The 20,946-nt window shown below is 45.5% G+C and overlaps 1 protein-coding gene across 3 annotated transcripts in view; it reads left to right on the forward strand.

Annotated features, from left to right (window-relative positions):
- The window catches only part of LOC116988000 (ras-related protein Rab-37-like), a 159,459-nt gene that overhangs the window by 104,613 nt on the left and 33,900 nt on the right, over nucleotides 1-20,946 (forward strand). The window contains exon 2 of one of the 3 annotated variants that reach the window (XM_033044388.1): nucleotides 2,919-3,029. The exons of the other annotated variants lie outside the window; for them this stretch is intronic. Within the exon in view, the coding sequence (XP_032900279.1) occupies nucleotides 2,919-3,029 (111 nt within the window). The remainder of the gene's footprint in view (nucleotides 1-2,918; nucleotides 3,030-20,946) is intronic. 3 annotated transcript variants of the gene reach the window in all.

A 20,946-nucleotide genomic window follows, 5' to 3' on the forward strand; every position in this document is an offset into this window, starting at 1 on the left:
TCCCTCCCCTCCCCCTCGACAGAGAACATTTAAACATTGCATGTGTATGAAGGAATTGCAGATGCTGGTTTTCACTGAAGATAGACACAACATCCTGGAGTAACTCTACGGGCCAGAGGGCATCCTTGGAGAAAAGGAATAGTTCAGACTGAAGAAGGGTCTCCATCCGAAACGTCGTCTATTCCTTTTCTCTAGAGATGCTGCCTGACCCGCTGAGTTACTCCAGCATTTTGTGTCTATTTAAACATTGCAGATTGTCAGTCATGATGCAACTTCCCAGATTCTCGTGCAACAACTTATTTCCTCTCCCCACTACCCGCAATCCACCCGATGTTGCTCTCCTCACCTGGCACCACCACTCTCTCCCCTCTCCTGTCTGCTCCCCAGCTGATGTACCCCACATCCTCCATTCTCTCTGATGCACCTTTCCAGACTTTCAGTCTAAAGGAGCTGCCTTTCCAACATGTTGACCTGAATGAGCCAAACCTTTCTCCAGTGCCTTGGTGGCAAACTGGAAGCAGACATCCTTGGTTCCCTTAAAACCCAACACCGCTAACCCTAGGAAGATGAGTTTTATTTCCCTCTAGCCCATCACCATTGTAACCTCAAATGGTTTGTTCAGTATGCTCCAGCACACACTCTTGCCTGTCTGCTCCCTCCCAGCATTCTCCCCCCCATATGCCTCTCCTCCCATCACTCCATGATCCACACAATTTCCTCAATGTTAGCTGGCTTTCAGGCAGTCTCTCCGCTCTGACCTTTTTTGAGGCCCCCATCCTCTCCCACAACATCTGTGATCTCTTATCATCATGGTTTCTCTCAAGCCATCACTCCACTGACATCTCATCCGCTTTGGTCCCCTCCTCCTGTTTACACAATCCTTTACTCCATTCTCCTGTACAACTTGGTATGTTAGTAATAACCACCACTGGAATCCCCTTTGACCAGGTTCTAGGCTTCCAACATATCTTATTAACTTACACCGTACATTTAACACGATCATGAGGCCATAAGGTCATAAGTGATAAGAGTAGAATTAGGCCATTCGGCCCATCAAGTTTACTCCGCCATTCAATCATGGCTGATCTATCTCTCCCCCTCCTAACCCCATTCTCCTGCCTTCTCCCTACAACCTCTGACACCTCTACTAATCAAAATGTAGGAAGACAAACCAGAAATGATGTCAGACACCATGCTCATGGATTAATTGGTAGATAACTTTAACTGCCTCCCGCTGTGTAGATTAGTTGATGGGAATGTGTGGAGAATAGATTGCAGGGAAAATCCGTGAGGAATGGGATTGTTCTGTGAGCGGGCAGAGCATGAATGGGCTGAAATGTTGACACCAGCATGACCAATGCTTTAGTTGGAGAGCTCTGTTTAAAGGCGCATCTTATAGGAATGGTTTGCAGAGGAGATCCCCGGGCTTGCAGCCAACAAATCTGAAGGTTTACTGGACCGGAAATGGAAGTCAGCGGTTAGAGAGCAAATGCAGAGGTGACAAGGTTTCCAGAGGAGTTTATTTCAGATCTCCACGATTCATGTGGATGGAAGAAGTTATGAAATCCTTCTTGATTTGCACAGCTGATTTTTGAAAACTGTGCTGAAGTATCCCGAAAAGCATTTTGGAAAGGCCTTGTTGCTTGTTGGCCTTGCTCATGAGACAATAGTAGGCGTGAAGAAGGCTGCAGATAACAAATGAGTCATCCTTAAGTAATCCTGTTCCTGATTAAATGCATACAAAACAAGGATCAAAATGAACTTGTATCCTGCACTCTGAACACCTGTAAAAACTTTGGAATCATCTCTGTATTTCCAAGGTGGGGTTAATATTGCAAAGGTTAGCGCGAGGGGTACAGCTGGTAGAGCTGCTGCTTCACAGCTCCAGTCAGCTGGGATCCAATCCTGACCTCGGGTGCTGCCTATGTGGAGTTTGCATGTTCACCCTGGGTCTGTGTGGGAGCACTGTTTCCTCCTGTGATCTGATTTCTCCTTATATCCCAAAGACATGCAAGTTGGTGGATGAATAGGCAGATTACTTTAACTGCCCCCACCCCCACCCCGGCCACCTCCCCCTAGTGTGTAGATAAGTGGTAGAAACTGAGTTGACGGGAATATGCAGAGAGAAGATTGCAGAGTAAATTCGTGAGGAACGGGACTGGCCCAGCATCAATGAGCTGAAATGGCTTCTGTGTATTTTGTAAGAAAATATGACCACTCTGTGTACAGCAAAGATCCTACAGACAACAGAAAGATGATGGCCAGATAATCACCTACAATGCTGCAGTACAACAGGGGTATTACATCCACTTGGTACACCACCAGTGTGGTGTTCTCATTAGGTGATGTGGCTTTGCAGTGCACCTTCTCTCAGTACCCACAGAAACCTCACCTTAGATTGTGTGCAAGACTTGGAAACATGACTTCTCAATGTGGAGGCAGGAACAACCTGCTGAGCAAAAGCTATACCTGGTAAACAACTGAGGAAAACACAAAATACGGGTGTCAGGAACTATGGGTTGAAGGCAGGAGAATGGGGTTGAGAGGGAAAGATAGATCAGCCATGATTGAATAGCGGAGTAGACAGGATGGCCTAATTCTACTCCTATAACTTATGACGTTTTGACAGGAACTTACTCTGAGCAGCATCAAATCCTGCATCCTTATTTGGACAATGGTCTACTTACATACAGAAAATACCAACTTAAATTGCCACACGCACCATTCAGGATTAATGTGCAATGTGGAGTTTGCATGTTCACCCTGGGATCATTGTTGGGGTCTCCGGATACTCTGTGTCATTTAGAAGCGATCATCTCCCAAACGTTGCTGGATTTCTTGCATTAAACTGATTTGTTGAATAACTGTTTCATTCACTCCTTAAGGAAGATTCTAATGAGACTTTGCACGTATTGTAGGTGATGTTAATTGGAGACTCTGGTGTGGGCAAGACCTGCTTCCTGGTCCAGTTCAAAGATAACGCCTTTCTAGCAGGGAGCTACATTGCCACAGTCGGAATAGACTTCAGGGTGAGATGCCATTCACAGATGTTTTATTTATTCCTTTATGTGATTGTGTTTTAAGGCTACTCCTCTGAAGAGCTCTTCCCCCATCCATCCAGAAGACAGTGATGTAGGGTGGAGGTGACATCTAGATGCACTTGTATGCAGCTCCGGAGAAAGGCCTGAATTGGTCTAGTTTAGCTTATTGTCACGTGGACTGAGGTACAGTGAAAAGCTTTTAGTTGTGTGCTAACCAGTCAGTGGAAAGACTATAGAAGATTACAACCAAGCCGTCTACAGTGTACAGAGAAGAGTGGATCGATTGTAATGAGTGATTGCAGATCCACTTCTGGGACCAGCACGCAGGGAGTCGCTTGGCTTGGGTGCCATCTTGCATTTAGGATAAGGATTGGGATAGGGATTGGATAACACTAACCTTGTAAAGCAGCTTTTCAGCCTCTGGCACAGTAATAGACAGGGTCTGAATGGCGAATCCCTTAAAAGTGGGAGCCAAGAGATGAGAAGACTATATTGTTAAAGGGAGGGAATCCATCAGTTTGCTTCAGAGACAATTTTAATTTATCAAGGGTTTTTAATTATCCACTGATATTAGTCGAGGAGGCACAAGGAACTTTATTACTTGGATACCAGGTGAAAAAAAGCATGACAAACATAGATAGGGTTAATGCACAGTTTTTGTTCCCTAGTGTTGGGATTCAAGAACTAGAGGGCATAGGTTTAAGCCGAGAGGGGAAAGATTTACTAGAAACCCGATAGGCAGCTTTTTCACACAGTGGGTGTATAGAATGAGCTGCCAAATGGGACTAGCCTGATGGTCGTCTAGTCGGCATGGACGAGTTGGGTCGAAGGGCCTGGTTCCATGTAGTATGACTATGAATGTTTAGAGTTCTAAGTGGGCTGCTTTGTTGTGGGTGTTCAGCTTTTTGAGCTGTTTTCATCCAGGCAGGTGGAGTGTATTCCTTTCTAGTTTTTTTAGAGATACAGTGTGGAAACAAGTCCTTCGGCTCACCGAGTCTGCGCCGACCAGCGATCACCCTGTACCCTAGCGCCATCCTACACACTTGGGACAATGACTGAATTACCAAAGCCAATTTATCTGCAACCCTGTACGTCTTTGGAGTGTGGGAGGAAACCGGAGCACCTGGAGAAAACCAATGCGGTCACAGGGAGAACGTACAAACACCGTACAGACAGCACGTAGTCAGGGTTGAACCCGGGACTCTAGCCCTATAAGGCAGTACCTCTACCGCTGCCCCACTGTGCCTCCCAAAATGCATAGAATAGCAAGCTTCTGATCTGTTCTTGTAGTTATTGTGTTTATGTAATTGATCCTATTTGGTTTGTGGGCCATAATTGCGTTTCTGGACTCCTAAGATTAGTTGATAATGGGACTTATCAATGGCAGTGCCATTTATGTGCATAGACTCTCCCTTGTTGTAGGTGGTCATTGCCTACTACTTTCACGGTGTTAATCTTATGGGCCATATCAGCCCATATTTGACCAGTGATCAGATCCTGCTGCATGCAGTCACGGGCTGCTTCATTTATTGAGAATCTGAGAATAGAATTGAACATTGTGCAATATCAGGGGCTTCCCAACTCTGACATGAGGACAGAAGGAAGGCCGCTGATGAAGCAGCGGAAAGAACACTTTGTGTAAGAAGGAACTGCGGATGCTGGTTTAAACTGAAGATAGACACAAAAAGCTGGAGTAACTCAGCGGGACAGGCAGCATCTCTGAAGAGAAGGAATGGGTGGCGTTTCAGAAGAGTCTGAAGAAGGGTCTCGACCCGAAACTTCACCCATTCCTTCTCTCTAGAGATGCTGCCTGTCCCGCTGAGTTAATCCAGCTTTTTGTGTCTATCTTCTGAAAGAACACTTTACTATGAGGCAGTAATGACCCGGGGATGGGATTAGTTAACCTCCAACAACCAAGACCAACAATTGGAGCATTTTCTCCATTTTATCCATTGACTTTAGCTTTACCTCGGTCAATTAATACCTAAACATCAAGAGCAGGAACTCTCACCTCAGCTCTGGAACCAAATGATTCAGCTGCAACCTATGTGGTCTGGTCCCATAACCTTTGTTGTATCCAGTGCTCTCAGATGTTTCTGGATATCCTCAAGTGGTATTGGTATTGGATTATTATTGTCACATGCACTGATAATCATCCCATCATGCAGTGCAAAAGAGAAAGGAAACAGAGTGCAGAATATAGTGTTACAGAAAGAGCACGTATAAATATCACACAAGCACCACAATGAGGACGATAGGGAGATTGCGAATACATCCTCAATTAATGAGATGTCCGTTCAAGTGTCTGATAACAGTGGTGCAGCGGTGGAGTTGCTGCCTTACAGCACTAGAGACCTGGGTTCGATCCTGATTATGGGTGCTATCTATACAGAGTTTGTACATTCTCCCCATCACCGCATTAATTTTCTCTGGGTGCTAAGGTTTCCTCCCACACTCCAAAATCATACAGGTGTGTAGGTTAATTGGCTTCAGTAAAAATCGTTAATTGTCCTTAGTGTGTCGTATAGAGTTAATGTACGGGGATCGAGTTTGCTGATGACACTGTGGCGGTGGGCCTGATCTCAGACAACGATGAGAAGGCCTACCGGGAGGAGGTGGCTGATCTGGCACTCTGGTGTCAGGACAACAGCCTCCTCTTGAACATCAAAAAAGCTAAGGAACTGATCGTGGACTTTAGGAGGGCACATCATTCGAGGACGTACACACCATTGAGGATAAATGGGGATACTGTGGATAGGGTGAGCTGCTTTAAATACCTGGGAGTCCACATCTCTGAGGATATGACATGGACATCACACGCCGCAGCACTCGTGAATAAGGCAAGGCAGCGCCTTTACCACCTCAGGTAATTGATGAAATTCAGAGTGTCTCCGAGGATCCTCCAGTGCTTCTACTCAGCGGTTGTGGAAAGCATCTTGTCCGGAAATATTACAATCTGGTTTGGGAATTGCTCTGCCCAGGACAAGAAGGCTCTGCAGAGAGTAGTGCGTTCGGCCGAACGCACTACGGGAACTTCACTCGCCCCCCTGCAGGAACTATACATCAGGAGGTGCAACTTCAGAGCCAATAAAATCACGGGAGACCCCTTCCACCCCTGCAACGGACTGTTCCAGCTGCTACGGTCAGGCAAACGCCTCCGTTGCCATGCTGTGAGAACGGAGAGGTTGAGAAGGAGTTTCTTCCCAGAGGCAATTAAGACTAAACTCCTATCTCACCAGGGACTAACTTTACTGTACCACTCTACTGCTTTTTTTTTTTTTAATTGCTGTTTTTTTCCCTTTTTCCTTCCGCCCACAATATTTAATATGAAAAAGAATATGTGATTCTGTTCCATCCTGTTTGTAGTTTGTTTGGTTGTTTGTTTGTTTGTCTTTTTGCACAAAGTCCGCGAGCATTGCCACTTTTCATTTCACTGCACATCACGTATGTGGCGAATAAACTTGACTTGACTTGGTTGGCGTGGACTCGATGGGCCGAATGGCCTGTTTCCGCGCTATATCTGTAAACTAAACTATAAAAAATCAGTGGAGAAAAAGCTGTTTTATGAATCTGTTCAGCCTTTTGAGCTTGATATTATGTGATGCAAATTGAATTGGTTGAAGACTGGAATCTGGAATAGGTTGAATCTTAGGAAGGAGCAAGACGGATCATACAATACAATACAATACAATACGGTTTATTTGTCACATTGCACATAAAGTGCAAGTGAAATGAATATGTCAGCAGCGGTACAATTATAAAGAACACACACAAAAACACAATAAAAATTTAACATAAACATCCACCACAGCATTCATCACTGTGGTGGAAGGCACACAATTTGGCCAGTCCTCCTCCATTTTCCCCAATGGTCGGGACCTCAACCCTCCGCAGCCGTTGCTGCGGGCGTCCAGATGGTAAAAGGACAAGGTACAAGTCCAGGTAAGTCCAGAGTCGGCTCTTCCCCACCGGAGACCGCGGCTTTAAGTTAGTGTAGGCCGCAGGCCGGCGGTCGAAGATTTAAAGTTTAAAGTTCCCGCCGCGCCGCAGCCAGAAGCACTGCAGACCGCAGGGCCGGCGGTCGAAGCTCCCCTCCAGGGGTGATGGTAAGTCGCCACCGCGCCCGCGGTAGAAGTTAGCCGCGGGCCGGCAGTGATGGCTTCTTCTTCCCCCGGATCCCCCACGAGGGCCCCCAGCGAGGGCTCGCCCGCTCCACGCCGAGAGTCCACGCTGCGCCCGCCGCTGAAGCCCCGGGCGCGTCTCCGGGAAAGGCCGCACCGATCCTTGCTGTTAGGCCACGAGGGAGGCGACCTGGAAAATGTTGCCTCTCCATGGAGGAGGCGGCCGAAACGGTTTCCCCCTCACCCCCCCCCCCCCCCCCCCACCACCCCCCACACCACCCCCACACAAAACACACAAAGAAACATTAAAAACATACTTTAAAAGATACTAAAAAAAATTAAAAAGTTGAAAAAACTAACGCGCTGCTGACAGGGCTGCCGCCATTGCAAGCGTCCCCACCGACCACTCAGCACTGCGGGACCAATCTAGCTGAGAATCTTTCAGCCTCGTCTTTAGCATTCAACTGCTGGGTCTGTTGCCACTGATGATGGGAATGTTCTTGGAGCCTCTTCCTCTTGCAAACTGTTTGTCCATCCACCTGCGTTCAGAACCTGATCCAGCAAGACTGCAGATCTCTGATCTGATCCATTGGTTGAGCGTCTATACAGTGCATGCTGTTTTGTCGTTCAGTGTTAGCACCTTTATTAAGCATGCTGCTGCTGCTGCCAGCATGCCTCCCTGCATTGAACCACGGGTTGATCCCCTTGATGTGACTCATCGCTAGAGTGAGGAGCATGCTGGCTCATGAGGTGAAGTACAGTTTTGTTGCTGTTGTTGGCCCTTGGTGTATATGGACACCCAGAACCACCAAATCTTTTGCTCTGAGCTGTGCCATTGGGTACAATTGTGGTGGTTTGCAGCATTATCTCCGCAAGGTTCATGCAGTGATCACTTCTGCAGATGCTGTCGCACTACACTTCACGCTACGAAGCCACCAGAATAATAAAGGATGAGTCTCAACCCAGATGCTCCCTCTTCTCCCCAACCCAATCAGACAAGAAATAGATGTTTGTTATTGGGCCTTCAAGTTACTGAATCAGCTTGTGATGCAACCGGTCAGTACCCTCTGTACCATATATCTTTAGAAGTTCAGCAACATGTCAAATCTCTGAGGAGGAGGAGGAGGAGGTGTTGGTGAGTTTTCTTTATGATCGCATCCATGTGCTGGGACCAGGACAGTTCTACAGAGATGTGCACACCTTGGAACTTAAAGCTGATGACCCTCTCCATTGCAATCCCACCGATGAAAACCATTTCATTTTCCCTCTGCTTTCTCTTCCTGAACAATCGGTTCCTTGGTCCAGCTAAAATTAACAGCAAGATTGTTGTCTGACAATATTCAATCACATTGTTGAACTCTGACTCTTCGTTACCTGTTATTTGTCCAACAACGGTGGTATCGTTGGCAAATGTAAAGGTGGCGTGGAACTGTGTGTGGCTGCACAGTCATGGGTACAGAGTGAGTAGTGCAGGAGACTCCGAAACCCCTTCACCGCTTGGTGATCTGTTTTCTGTAAACCTTCTCGAGCCCTAAACTTGTTCTTTTGCCAAACCTTTGCCCATCCACCCTATCTCCTTGCCCTGCCATTGCCAATGATGCCTTCTCTTCATCGCTGCCTCCTCCTTTAAGTCTGGTTTTATTAAAGCATCAGTTGATCAATCATGTCGTCAATGTCCCTGCCTCTTCACTTAGCCACTAAAGTTTCTCTGGATCCTTCCCACAGCCCACATCCAACCTGATATCAACAACAAATCGCGATATATTATACTTGATCTACTCATCTGAATTATTGACCTGGGGCCGTTGGGCATCCCAATGGTTACGGCCCTGAAAATGGCCCATTTATTCCTCCTCTCTGTCTTCTGTCCTTTAACCAAGCCTCAGACCACACCATTATATTACCCACACGCTCTAATTTGATTGATTAACATTCTTTGTGGCATTACGTCTAATACATCTATACATAATGGCATCTATTTTGTTTTGAGCATTTTGGAATATTTCCTTTGCTGCACAATCCAGGCAGTGTCATTGTTGTCTCGGAGTCTTGTAAAAACAGCGCGGGGTTTTGACACGCACAGTTTCTCACTGACAGGGGTGCAAGAGGATGTCAGCAGTTTCTCTAAACAGGCTCTGCCCCTTCACCTCATCTCAGCTGAACGGTGACAGGAAACCATGAGAGAAGCTCGGAGCAGTCAAGTCACAGTCTTGACTCATCCAGCCAGGGGCTGAAGCCAAGCTGGTTGTAAACAGGTTTGCTACCCTGGCACAGCAGGAGGATGCCCACTGAGATTCTCAATGTGACATTTGCTGCTTGTTGTAGCAGCCGTACTGTCGGAAATCAAATGGGGCTTAGCTGAGCTCCTTGGCGTTGCCACAGCAACAATGACTGCATTTAAGTAGCACCTTTGATGTTGAATTATATCGGCTTTTTGTTATTTTTACTGTGTTTTAAAAAGTTTGTGTTAATGTTCTCTGGTTTGTTTTATGTGGGGGTGGGGGAGGGGGTCGGGGGAAACTTTTTTTCAATCTCTTACCTTGCCGGTGATTGTTTTCCGGATCGTATCACCGGTCGCTCTGAGGCCTAACATCATGGAGCTGGTGGCCTTGCTCGAGATTGACTTTGAGCCCCACCGTGGGGGCCGTGGATTTACCGTGGACTGTGATCCCTTGCCATGGATCGACGCCCCAACCGCGGCCTTGCAGATTTCAACATTGAGGAGCTCGCAGTCTCGGGTAGAGACTGATGTCGGGAGGTTTGACTAGCCCCGGCCTGGGGTAAGATCGCTGAGATCCCCCCAATGCGGGAGCTTGATCGCCCCGGCGTGGAGGGCCCGACCACCGGCTACAGGAGCCAAGATCATCCCGTCAACGGAAGGCTCGATGTCCCCGACCATGGAAGAAATTGAACTTTTTTTGAGGAATGTGGAGGAGCCACTGTGGTGAATGTTTATGTTAAAATGTATTTTGTGTGTCTTGGTGCTTTTTATTGGTATGACTGTATGGCAAATCAAATTCCTCGTATGTAGCAAAACATACTTGGTTAATAAAGTATGATTATAGACATAGAACATAGAACATAGAAATTAGGTGCAGGAGTAGGCCATTCGGCCCTTCGAGCCTGCACCGCCATTCAATATGATCATGGCTGATCATCCAACTCAGTATCCCGTACCTGCCTTCTCTCCATACCCTCTGATCCCCTTAGCCACAAGGGCCACATCTAACTCCCTCTTAAATATAGCCAATGAACTGGCCTCGACTACCCTCTGTGGCAGGGAGTTCCAGAGATTCACCACTCTCTGTGTGAAAAAAGTTCTTCTCATCTCGGTTTTAAAGGATTTCCCCCTTATCCTTAAGCTGTGACCCCTTGTCCTGGACTTCCCCAACATCGGGAGCAATCTTCCTGCATCTAGCCTGTCCAACCCCTTAAGAATTTTGTAAGTTTCTATAAGATCCCCTCTCAATCTCCTAAATTCTAGAGAGTATAAACCAAGTCTATCCAGTCTTTCTTCATAAGACAGTCCTGACATCCCAGGAATCAGTCTGCATCCCAGGAATCAGTCTGATTATGATTATGAAAAGTAACACAAAGATAGTAACAAAATCGGGCAGAAGTTGATCCTTAGGCAAAACTCTTAGGTGGGGTGATCTACACCTGTTAAAGAGTTGAGTTTTAAGGCAGGGCCAAAACAAGAAGAAAGATGGAGAGGGAGGTGCAGGTGTAGGAGTAGGCCATTCGGCCCTTCAAGCCAGCACCGCTATTCAATGTGATCATGGCTGATCTGAGATGAAAGTGGGACGGTCTTTCTGAGATGTAGGTGTACTTGAAAAGCACTCACAAAGCTGCCAGCATTAATAATAGTTTAAAGTTGCAAAGAAGGATGCAAAGTCAGAAATCAGGCTTCATGCATTACCGATGGAGGAGAAACTAACATTTTGAAAAAGTTAGAATACTCGGTACAAAGAAACACACAGAATATAACCTTGAATTAATCGGGTGGCAGAGTGTCACAGCTCATAGTCAGTGTTTCATGATTTCAGTGACCTGAATTGAATCCTGACCCCTGTAACCGTGGAGTTTGCATGTTCGCCCAATGAGTTTCCTCTGGGTGCTCCAGTTTCCGCACTCCTCCTGAAGAGGTTGCGGTTTGTAGGTACATTGCCTGTTGAACCTTGCCCCTGGTGTGTAGCTGCTCTCAAAAGGGCAATTATTTCTCGAGTACCTCACGACAATCATCCATAGAGCAGCAGGAAACTGCCTCTATCTGTAGATATACCAAGGTTTAATTATATTAATAGCATAATCTAAACTAGTATAAGATCTTTAACATCGTAAGACAGACACAAAGTGCTGAAGTAACCCAGCAGGTTAGGCAGCATCTCATGTGAAAAAGGTTGGGTGACGTTTCGGGTCGCGACCCTTCTTCTGAAGTCTGAAGAAGGGTCCCTACCCAAAACGTCACCCATCATTTTTCTCCAGATATCTTGCCTGACCTGCTGAGTTACTCCAGCGTCTATATTTGATATAAACCAGCATCTGAAGTTCCTTGTTTAAAAGTCGTATGTCAGCCTCATACAATGAGCAGGATGCTTTCTTTTTCTAGAGTGCCAGCGCTATATCTTCAAAAAAATAGTTACGGGTGGATAGGGTTCAAATACCTCACCCCCACCCCTCGTCACCCATCCTTCACGATGAGTGTCACACTGTCAACCTTCCAGCCGGATAGGAATGACGTGCTGGGGGAACCCATCCCTTTTCCAGAACAAAGAGAAAAAAATCGAAGGTGTATTTGTACCCCAGGCAACCACAGCTTTACCTACAGTACTGTATATATTTAACTTGATATATGTAATTAATTTAACATTTCCTTTGTCATCAAACAGGTTTAGCAACTGCAAAGTGGCAAGGTAGCTTTGAAAAGTACCTATTGAGCAATGGGATGTGAAAATCAGAGTTAGTGTCCTGCACGTGGGCAGACCAATGACGTTGCATTTCCTTTGATAAAATGAACCTTGGTCCTTGCAGTGCCTGTGTACCTTTAAGTGTAGTGTACCTTTAAGAACTGCGGACGCCAGAGGGGTGTAACTTGCGATACTTTGATATACCAGATGATGACGATGGTTGGCACTTTCCTGCCTCGTGGATGATGCTGTAATGCTGGGCAGCCTACGTACATCACACTGGTGTCAAGTTTGGCCCATTGTAAAGGAAATGTGACCATGTGTGAAGGAAATAGAGAATGGGGTTCTGGTGGAGCAGTGACCACCAGATGGCACGTGGTGCAACTGGTACAGATGCTGCCTCAAAGTGCCAAGGACCCAGGTTTGATCCTGACCTGGGATGCTGTCTGTGTGGAGTTTGCACGTTCTCTGTGTAACAGTGTGCGTTTCGTCCTGGTTCCTCTTGTTTCCTCCCACATCCCAAAGACATGCAGGTTTGTAAGTTAATTGGCCTCTGTAAATTGCCCCTGGTGTGCAAGTGGTGGATGAGAAAGTGGGATAACATATAACTAGTGTGAATGGGTGATTGATGTACTGGGCCGAATGGCCTGCTTCCATACTGTATCTCTCAATCAATAAATCAATTCGCTAAACCTTGCGGTCTAAGCTGCTGAGTTTCTCCAGCAACTCAATAGCAAATCCAAGAATGGTTCGACTGGGCTTATAGTCACTGGATTTTAGAAAGATGAGGGGGGATCTTATAGAAACATGTAACATTCTTAACAGATTGGACAGGCTAGATGCAGGAAAAAATGTTCCCGATGTTGGGGGAGTCCAGAACCAGAGGTCACAGTTTAAGAGTAAGGGGTAGGTCATTGAGGACTGAGATGAGGAAAAACTTTTTCACCCAGAGAGTTGTGAATCTGTGGAATTCTCTGCCACAGAAGGCAGTGGAGGCCAATTCACAGGATGTTTTCAAGAGAGAGTTAGATGTAACTCTTAGGGCTAACACAATCAGATTTTGGATGATCAGCCATTATCATATTGAATGGTGGTGCTGGCTCAAAGGGCTGGATGGCCTACTCCTGCACCTATTTTCTATGTTTCTATCTCTCTTTACACTAATCTTTTCCTCTCTTAGTATTGATATAACTTATTTTTTTGTTGGTTCAATCACAACATTCTGGTTCCTCCTCCTTTATAATGTTTTTGTCATCCTTTGCTGCTTTCTCAAATTCTCCTATTTCTTAGGCTTACCATTGTTTTCATAGCTATCTAAGCCCCGTACATCAATGTTATGCTACCTTTAATTTCTTGAGTTGGCTACATACGGATCACTTTACCTTGAAGAATCTTTATTTCTTAAGGGAAATGTATCTTCATGGAGAAATATTAGATTTTTCTCTCAATTTCTACCTCTGAATATTTACCCATTTATTTTAATCTGATTTCCCAGTGTACCTAGCTAATCATTGCTAGGAAGGTGGATTTTTTAGATGGTTAAATTAGTTCCATTATCGAAGGATTTAATTCCATTTCTTCTGTAACTACATGAGGTAACCTATTTTTCCACCAAACCCCATGTTATTTTTGCAAATTAGTCCCTTTTATTCTGTGCGACAATTTGTTAGTCTGACCCTCAACCGAGTTCAGGTGCAAGGCGGAGGTGTAATGCAGAAGCAGCAGAAAGTTACAAGTAAATGGTCAAAACTCTGCCAGTTGTGGTGCAGGAAAGTGTAACGTTCCACGAGGACAGATACAGCCATTTAGTACACAGAACTGTGGAGCATCAGACATCAAGCAAACGGGCGCTCTGGCTTACCAAGTCCATACCGGGCTATCAATCGTCTAATTACTCTAATCAGCTTTATTCTCATAGAGTCATACTGCTTGGAAACAAGCCCCTCAGCCCAACTTGCCCACACCGACCAATATGTCCCATCTACAGTAGTCCCACCTGCCTGCGTTTGGCCCATGACCCTCTAAACATATCCTATCCATGCACCTGTCTAAATGTTTCTGAAAAGTTGCGATAGTTACTAACTTAACTACCTCCCCCAGCAGCTCGTTTCATACACCCACTACCTTTTGTGTAAAAATGTTACCCCTCATGGTCCTATTAAATCTTTTCCCCCTCACCTTCAACCTATGCCGTATGGTTCTCGATTCCCCTACGCTGGGCTAGTGACTCTGTGCATTTACCCAATCTCACGACTTTGTACGCCTCTATAAGATAAATAAATGAAGAGTATAAGATTATATTCTCCATATTGTCATCAATTCCCCCAGATTCACCGACACACAGAGTGTAATTAACAGCATCGAATTAACCCACCGACCTGCATGTTTAGCCTAGTTTAGAGATACACCGCGGGAACAGGCCCTTCGGGCCACCGAGTCCACGCTGACCAGCGATCCCTGCACACTAACCCTATCCTACATACACTAGGGACTATTTTATATTTATACCAAGCCAATTAACCTACAATCCTGTACTCTTTGGAGTGCGGGAGGAAACCAAAGATATTGGAGAAAACCCACACAGTCACAGGGAGAACTTATGCCCCTGTCCCACTTAGGAAAGCTGAACGGAAACCTCTGGAGACTTTGCGCCCCAGCCAAGGTTTCCGTGCGGTTCCCGGAGGTTTTTGTCCGTCTCCCTACCTGCTTCCACTACCTGCAACCTCCGGCAACCACCTGCAACCTCCGGTGATGCCACAAGTACCTACTTGATGCCACAAGTACCTACGACTAGCATCACGACCTACCTATGACCTACCTACGACTGCGTACGACCTCATGATGACCATGCTGCGAGTATGAGTCAAGGGCAAACTCGGGCAGAGGTCGTGAATTAGGTCGTGAAAGTGGGACAGGCCCTTAAGTGCAACCAAAGACTGTTGTTCATAGTTGCTGAGGCTAGTGTTGTGTAATGTACAAGAGCCTGATGGTAGTTGGGATTAAACCTTGTGGTCATGATTTTCAGGTTTTTGTAACTTCTTCCCGATGGTGGGAGCGAAATGAGAGTGAGGCCAGGGAGGTGAGGGTCTTGGATGATATGGAATACTCTTTTTGGGCATAATATCCTACAGATCCCTTCGATGGTGTGGAAGTCAGTATCTGTGATGGAGTGGACAGTGTCTATCACAATCTTCTTCATTCATGGCGTTCGAGTTACCGTACACCTGCAGAAGTTCAACAAAGTGTTCATCGATATACTGAATCTCCTCAATCTTCAATGAAGTAGAGGCATTGATGAGCTTTCTCTACGAATGCAACAAATTGTAGGGTCAAGATATATCTTCCGAGATTAGCACGCCCAGAAACTCGAAGTTGTTGAATCTCTCCATCGGTTTGATGAAGACAGATTCATGGACCCTTGGCTTCCTCCTTGTTGCAACTCCCGAATGCAGGTACTTCAGAGCCGCGTAACATAAGTCAAAAACCAGGTTCAAGTTCAAAAATAGTTTTAATTATTCAATGGAACACAAAACCCAAACCTGATTTAAACAACCCAGTCAGGGATAGGGATGGACTAACAAACAATTAAACAGTGCTCCAGCCAGCCACGTAATGGGCCGTCGAACCGGAGACTCTAAAACCTGCCTAAAGAGATATAACCCTGAAATAAAATACACAAAAACACTAAGGTCAGCCCTTATCCATCCCAATTCAATATTTGTTAACAAGGAATGGTGAAAGTACACAAAATTCTATGCCATGTGGCCAGGCCTTCTGCAGCTCACACCAGCAGACTGCTCACAAGTCAGGGTCGACGAAGAAGAGAGAGAATCCTGGGAAACTCTGGTATTTAAGCTTCAGATGAGTCACATGATGCAGCTTGGCCAATCGGGTACAGGAGCCTTTAACCCCTTGATTCCAGACTCACAGCCACGAGGCCTGTACTCGGGAGAGAAACAGAGAAAGGTAAGTACATAGCATTCACCAGGGGGGGGAGCGCCTAACACTCCTCCTGAAGTCAACAATCAGCTTACTGCTGTTGTGAGCAAGATTGTTGTTCTGGCACTAGTCAGTCAAATGTTCAATTTCCCTCTAATACTCTGACTCATTATTATCCGTTATTCATCCAACTTTAGATGTTAGAGATACTGCACGGAAATAAGCCCACTGACTCCGCGATCACCCCATACAAACCTACATACACTCGGGACAATTTTTGCCAAAGATTATAGAGCAGAGCAAGATAGACCACTCCTCCGAAATCCAATGGACTGGCGTATAGTACGTAACGGAACGTCACGGTCGCCATTTGTTTATGCCAAACGTGACATCTTTGGTAGCGGGGACAGACTCCACTGTTCTACAATCTGCTCTTACATCAGGTCGCAGGGAAAAGCAAAGATACTAGAGGCTCCTCTAGTATCTTTGGGGGAAGAGGAAGTTTCCTCCACTCCTGAGTTGATCCAGGACTGATTCTCAGTCCCCCCGATACCAGATGAATGCGGCCGACGGGAGAGCCTCAAGCGTCTGCCCGCGGTCGGCGCTCCCGAGGCAGCGGGCGGGCAATGCTCATCTAGTATCTTTGGAGGAATCTGTTCCAAAGATTGATCCGCTCTATCATCTTTGGTGTAATCAGTGTTGTAGGGAACAGTGTTTTATAGCATCGATCACTTCACATATTTAGTTAATATTATTGTAAATAGTTGCTCAATAAAATGGCGTCATGTCATACCCATATCATACTACGCTTTTTTCGCAGAGTGGCGCATCTTGCTCTGCTCTATAATCTTTGATTTTTACAACTTACTAAAGCCAAATATCCTGCAAACCTGTACGTCTTTGGAGTGCAGGAGGAAACCGGAACACCCGGAGAAATACCCCCCTTAGTCACAGGGAGAAAGTACAAACTCTGTACGGACAGCAACCGTAGTCAGGATCGAACCCAGGACTCTGGCGCTGCCATTGCACGGCTGTGCCGCCCCAATAACGGTGAATTTAAAGATGGAGTTGGAACTGTGTGTGATTACACATTCGTGGGTGTAGAGAGAGCAGAGCATGAGCCTGAGCACACAGCCCTGAGTGCTGCTCTGCTGATGTTTATCAAGGAGGATGCACTGTTGACACTTTGTGCTTATTGTGGCCTGTGGATGAGGAAGTCGAGTTACAGAGCGATGAGCAAAGACTCAGTTCTCTGAGTTTGATAACAAGTTTGGGGTGGATAATGGTATTGAATGCAGAGCTGTCGTCTATGAACAACAAGCTGACGTACGTATTCTTATTGTCTAAGTGCTCCTGTGGAGAGACAGTGAGATTGCATCCCCCATTGATCTAATGTGGCGGTAGGCGAATTGCAATGAGTCCAGGTGCTTATCAAGGCAGGTGCTGATACGCGTCAGAACCAACTTCTCAATCCACAGGCATTCGTGTCACCGGTCAGTAGTCATTGAGACATATCACCTTATTCTTCTTGGGCACTCGTTTTAATGATGCCGTTTTAAAGCACCAAAATCAGGAAGGTTCCAGAATCAGAGACTTACCAGACAGAAAGAGGCCATTCAGCCCATTGTGCCTGTACCAGTTGAAAAATAATTTCCAAGTCTAACCCACCTTCCAGCACTAGCCCGAAACCTTGCAAGAGGGCTCTTAAAGTACACGTCCACATGTACCCTTTCATGTGACAGGGATCTTTGACTCTCCCACCCTTTCTGTCCGTCCCCCAGCACCCGCTGAGTACAAAAACTTTCCCCATCTCCCCTCCAATCCTTCCGCCAATTACTTGAAATCTCTGTCCCCTGGTTTTTGACCTGTTTGCTGAAGCGAGAAACTTTATTAAAGCTATTTACTTTATCTCGGTTTCTCATAATTTATACATCCATGTCCTCCCTGCTTCCTGTTTTCCAAGCAAAACTACTTCAGTTTATCAAGAGACTTAAGTGTCTTTAACTGTCATCTACACCAGGACCAGAACAATTAAATTCTTATTAGCGGCAGATTTACAAACACATTAATGCTACAGCGCATCAAATAAAAATACAATAAGCAATAACACAATGAATTATTCATTATTCTAGCTAACCAAACCAGTTGCAAGCCAAAGTACTTGCACTTCCAAAGTACTTGGACCTGCTTATACAAAGTCCATTGTAGTTCGTTGCTGAGGTAAGGTTGGGGTTGGGGTTGTGTGATGTCATTCAAGAGCACTATGTACTATTCTAGTCCCTATATTAACATAGAAACATAGAAAATAGGTGCAGGATTAGGCCATTCGGCCCTTCGAGCCTGCACCGCCATTCAATATGATCATGGCTGATCATCCAACTCAATATCCCGTACCTGCCTTCTATCCATACCCCCTGATCCCTTTAGCCACAAGGGCCACATCTAACTCCCTTTTAAATATAGCCAATGAACTGGCCTCAACTACCTTCTGTGGCAGAGAATTCCAGAGATTCGCCACTCTCTGTGTGAAAAATGTTTTCCTCATCTCGGTCCTAAAAGATTTCTCCCTTATCCTTAAACTATGACCCCTTGTTCTGGACTTCCCCAACATCGGGAACAATCTTCCTGCATCTAGCCTGTCCAACCCCTTAAGAATTTTGCACGTTTCTATAAGATCCTCCCTTAATCTTCTAAATTCTAGCGAGTACAAGCCGAGTATTACATGGACGATATGATTGCACTGGAGAGGTTGATGTTGCCTGGACTGGAAAACCATGGCTATGAATACAGGTTATCTCCAGCAGGAAGCTGTTCATGAACCTTTATTCATAGCCATGGCGTTCCGGTGCTGGCAACATTAATTGTGCCCTGTCTCCAGTACAAACACATCTTACCTGCAATGTAGGGACCAGAACCTTATATAGTGCTCAGACAATGGTCTAACTAGTAGTGTAGGAAGGAACTGCAGATGCTGCTTTACACCGAAGACAGACACAAAATGCTGGAGTAACTCTGCAAGACAGGCGGCATCTTTGGAGAGAAGGAATATGTGATGTTTTGGGTCGAGACTCTTCTTCAGTCTCCACAAGGGCCTCGTCCCGAAGCGTCACCCATTCCTTCTCTCCATAGATGCCGCCTGTCCCGCTGAGTTACTCCAGCATTTTGTGTCTGTCTTCAGTGATCTAACTAGTGCTGTGTTCAAGTAGGGTTGCTGCCACTTGTCCCTTTTGCTCCAATCATAGTGACAATAAATATTAGAAGGAGAGATAAAGGAAAAAAGCTTGAATCGAGAGGAAGAAGGATGTCAAGGCAGGCAATGCAGGCTAATGAGGGACAGTTGTCACCACACTGGTAACTGTTGCCATAGGAACCATGTTATAGATGTTTACTTCAATATGCTCCGATTCAGGCTCCGGCGGTGAATCAGAGTCGACAATAAGAATGTACTTTGCAGTAATGGTGTTAAAAGCAGTTAATGCAGGCACATTGATGTAAAAAATCATCAGTCATTTAAATGATATGAGTCAATCAAAGACGGATCTGAAATGTAAATTCCTGTTTCACAATACTGGTATCAGTAAAAGTGACCGTTAAACTGTAAAAATGTGGTAAATATTTCAACAAATCCACTGATGTCCTTTGGGAATTCTGCCATCCTTAGGCAAACCCATGTGTGGCTCCAGCTCCACATGGACACAGTGAGTGCTAACCCTCTGTACAGGTTCAGCTAGTGGTCTGCGGTATCAAAACCATCGCACAGAATGAGTCGTTTACAACCCAACGGTTTGTGGGTAACCCCCTCCAACTCCCACCCCTCCTCTTCACTTACACCAGTGATTCCCAACCTGGGGCCATATGGCCCCAAAGGGGCTGTGGCAAATTTCAGGGGGGCCACAGAAAAAATTTGGGATTTAGGGGGCCACAGGTTCAATGAAGGGGGCCACAGAGCTACCATCCTGTTGCCTCCTAAATTTCAGTTCTAATAAATTTAAATCTATGTAGTTGAAATATTTTTGATGTTTGTGGAATAGAATAAAAGAGAATATATGTGCAATTAATAGACACTGATATTTTTATAGAAGGTATTTTTTCCGCTAATAATGTCAGGGGGGGCCACAGAAAAATTAAAGATCCCAAGGGGGCCATGAGCTAAAAAAAGGTTGAGAACCACTGACTTACACCACAAAAATTTTCATCACCTCTTTGATAACTACCATTAGCCAGCAAGTATCTCGTGGGCACTTCTGTTACAACGGTAAACCTGCTCAGCTGCTTCCTGTCAAGTTCCTGTCATGATATTCGTTATCAGTCCCACTTGTTGAAACGTTATTAGAACACAGCACAGCGTATTAGATAGAGCAGGGGAACATGCTCTTTGTCCCACAATGTGTGGTGCTGAACATGATGCCAATACCAACTCTTAACTGCCTGCACATAATATATATTCCACCATTTCCTGCATATTCTTATGCTTATCCAAAAGTCTCTTAAATCCCACTATCATATGTGTCTCCCCCACCAGCGCGTTCCAGGCACTCGCCACCTTCTATGTAAAAAAACTTGCCCTGCACATCTTTAAACTTTAGCCCTCTCACCTTAATGCTATGCCCGCTAGTACTGTATTTGATATCACCTTCCTGGGAAAAAGATTCTCACAGTCTTCTTAACAGCACCGTGGCACCTTCCTGGTTTACCACAACAAAATACAAACCATCTTTCTTTCTATTCTTGAGTTTGCCAGCTTCAGTGAGCATCTTTCAAGTCAAGTCAAGTGAGTTTGTCATGTGTCCCTGTATAGGACAATGAAATTCTTGCTTTGCTTCAGCACACAGAACATAGTAGGCATTTACTACAAAACAGATAAATGTGTCCATATACCATAATATAAATATATACACACATGAATAAATAACTGATAAAGTGCAAATAACAGATAAT

Source organism: Amblyraja radiata, chromosome 26 (assembly GCF_010909765.2).
Source record: "Amblyraja radiata isolate CabotCenter1 chromosome 26, sAmbRad1.1.pri, whole genome shotgun sequence".
NCBI classification, from domain to species: domain Eukaryota; kingdom Metazoa; phylum Chordata; class Chondrichthyes; order Rajiformes; family Rajidae; genus Amblyraja; species Amblyraja radiata.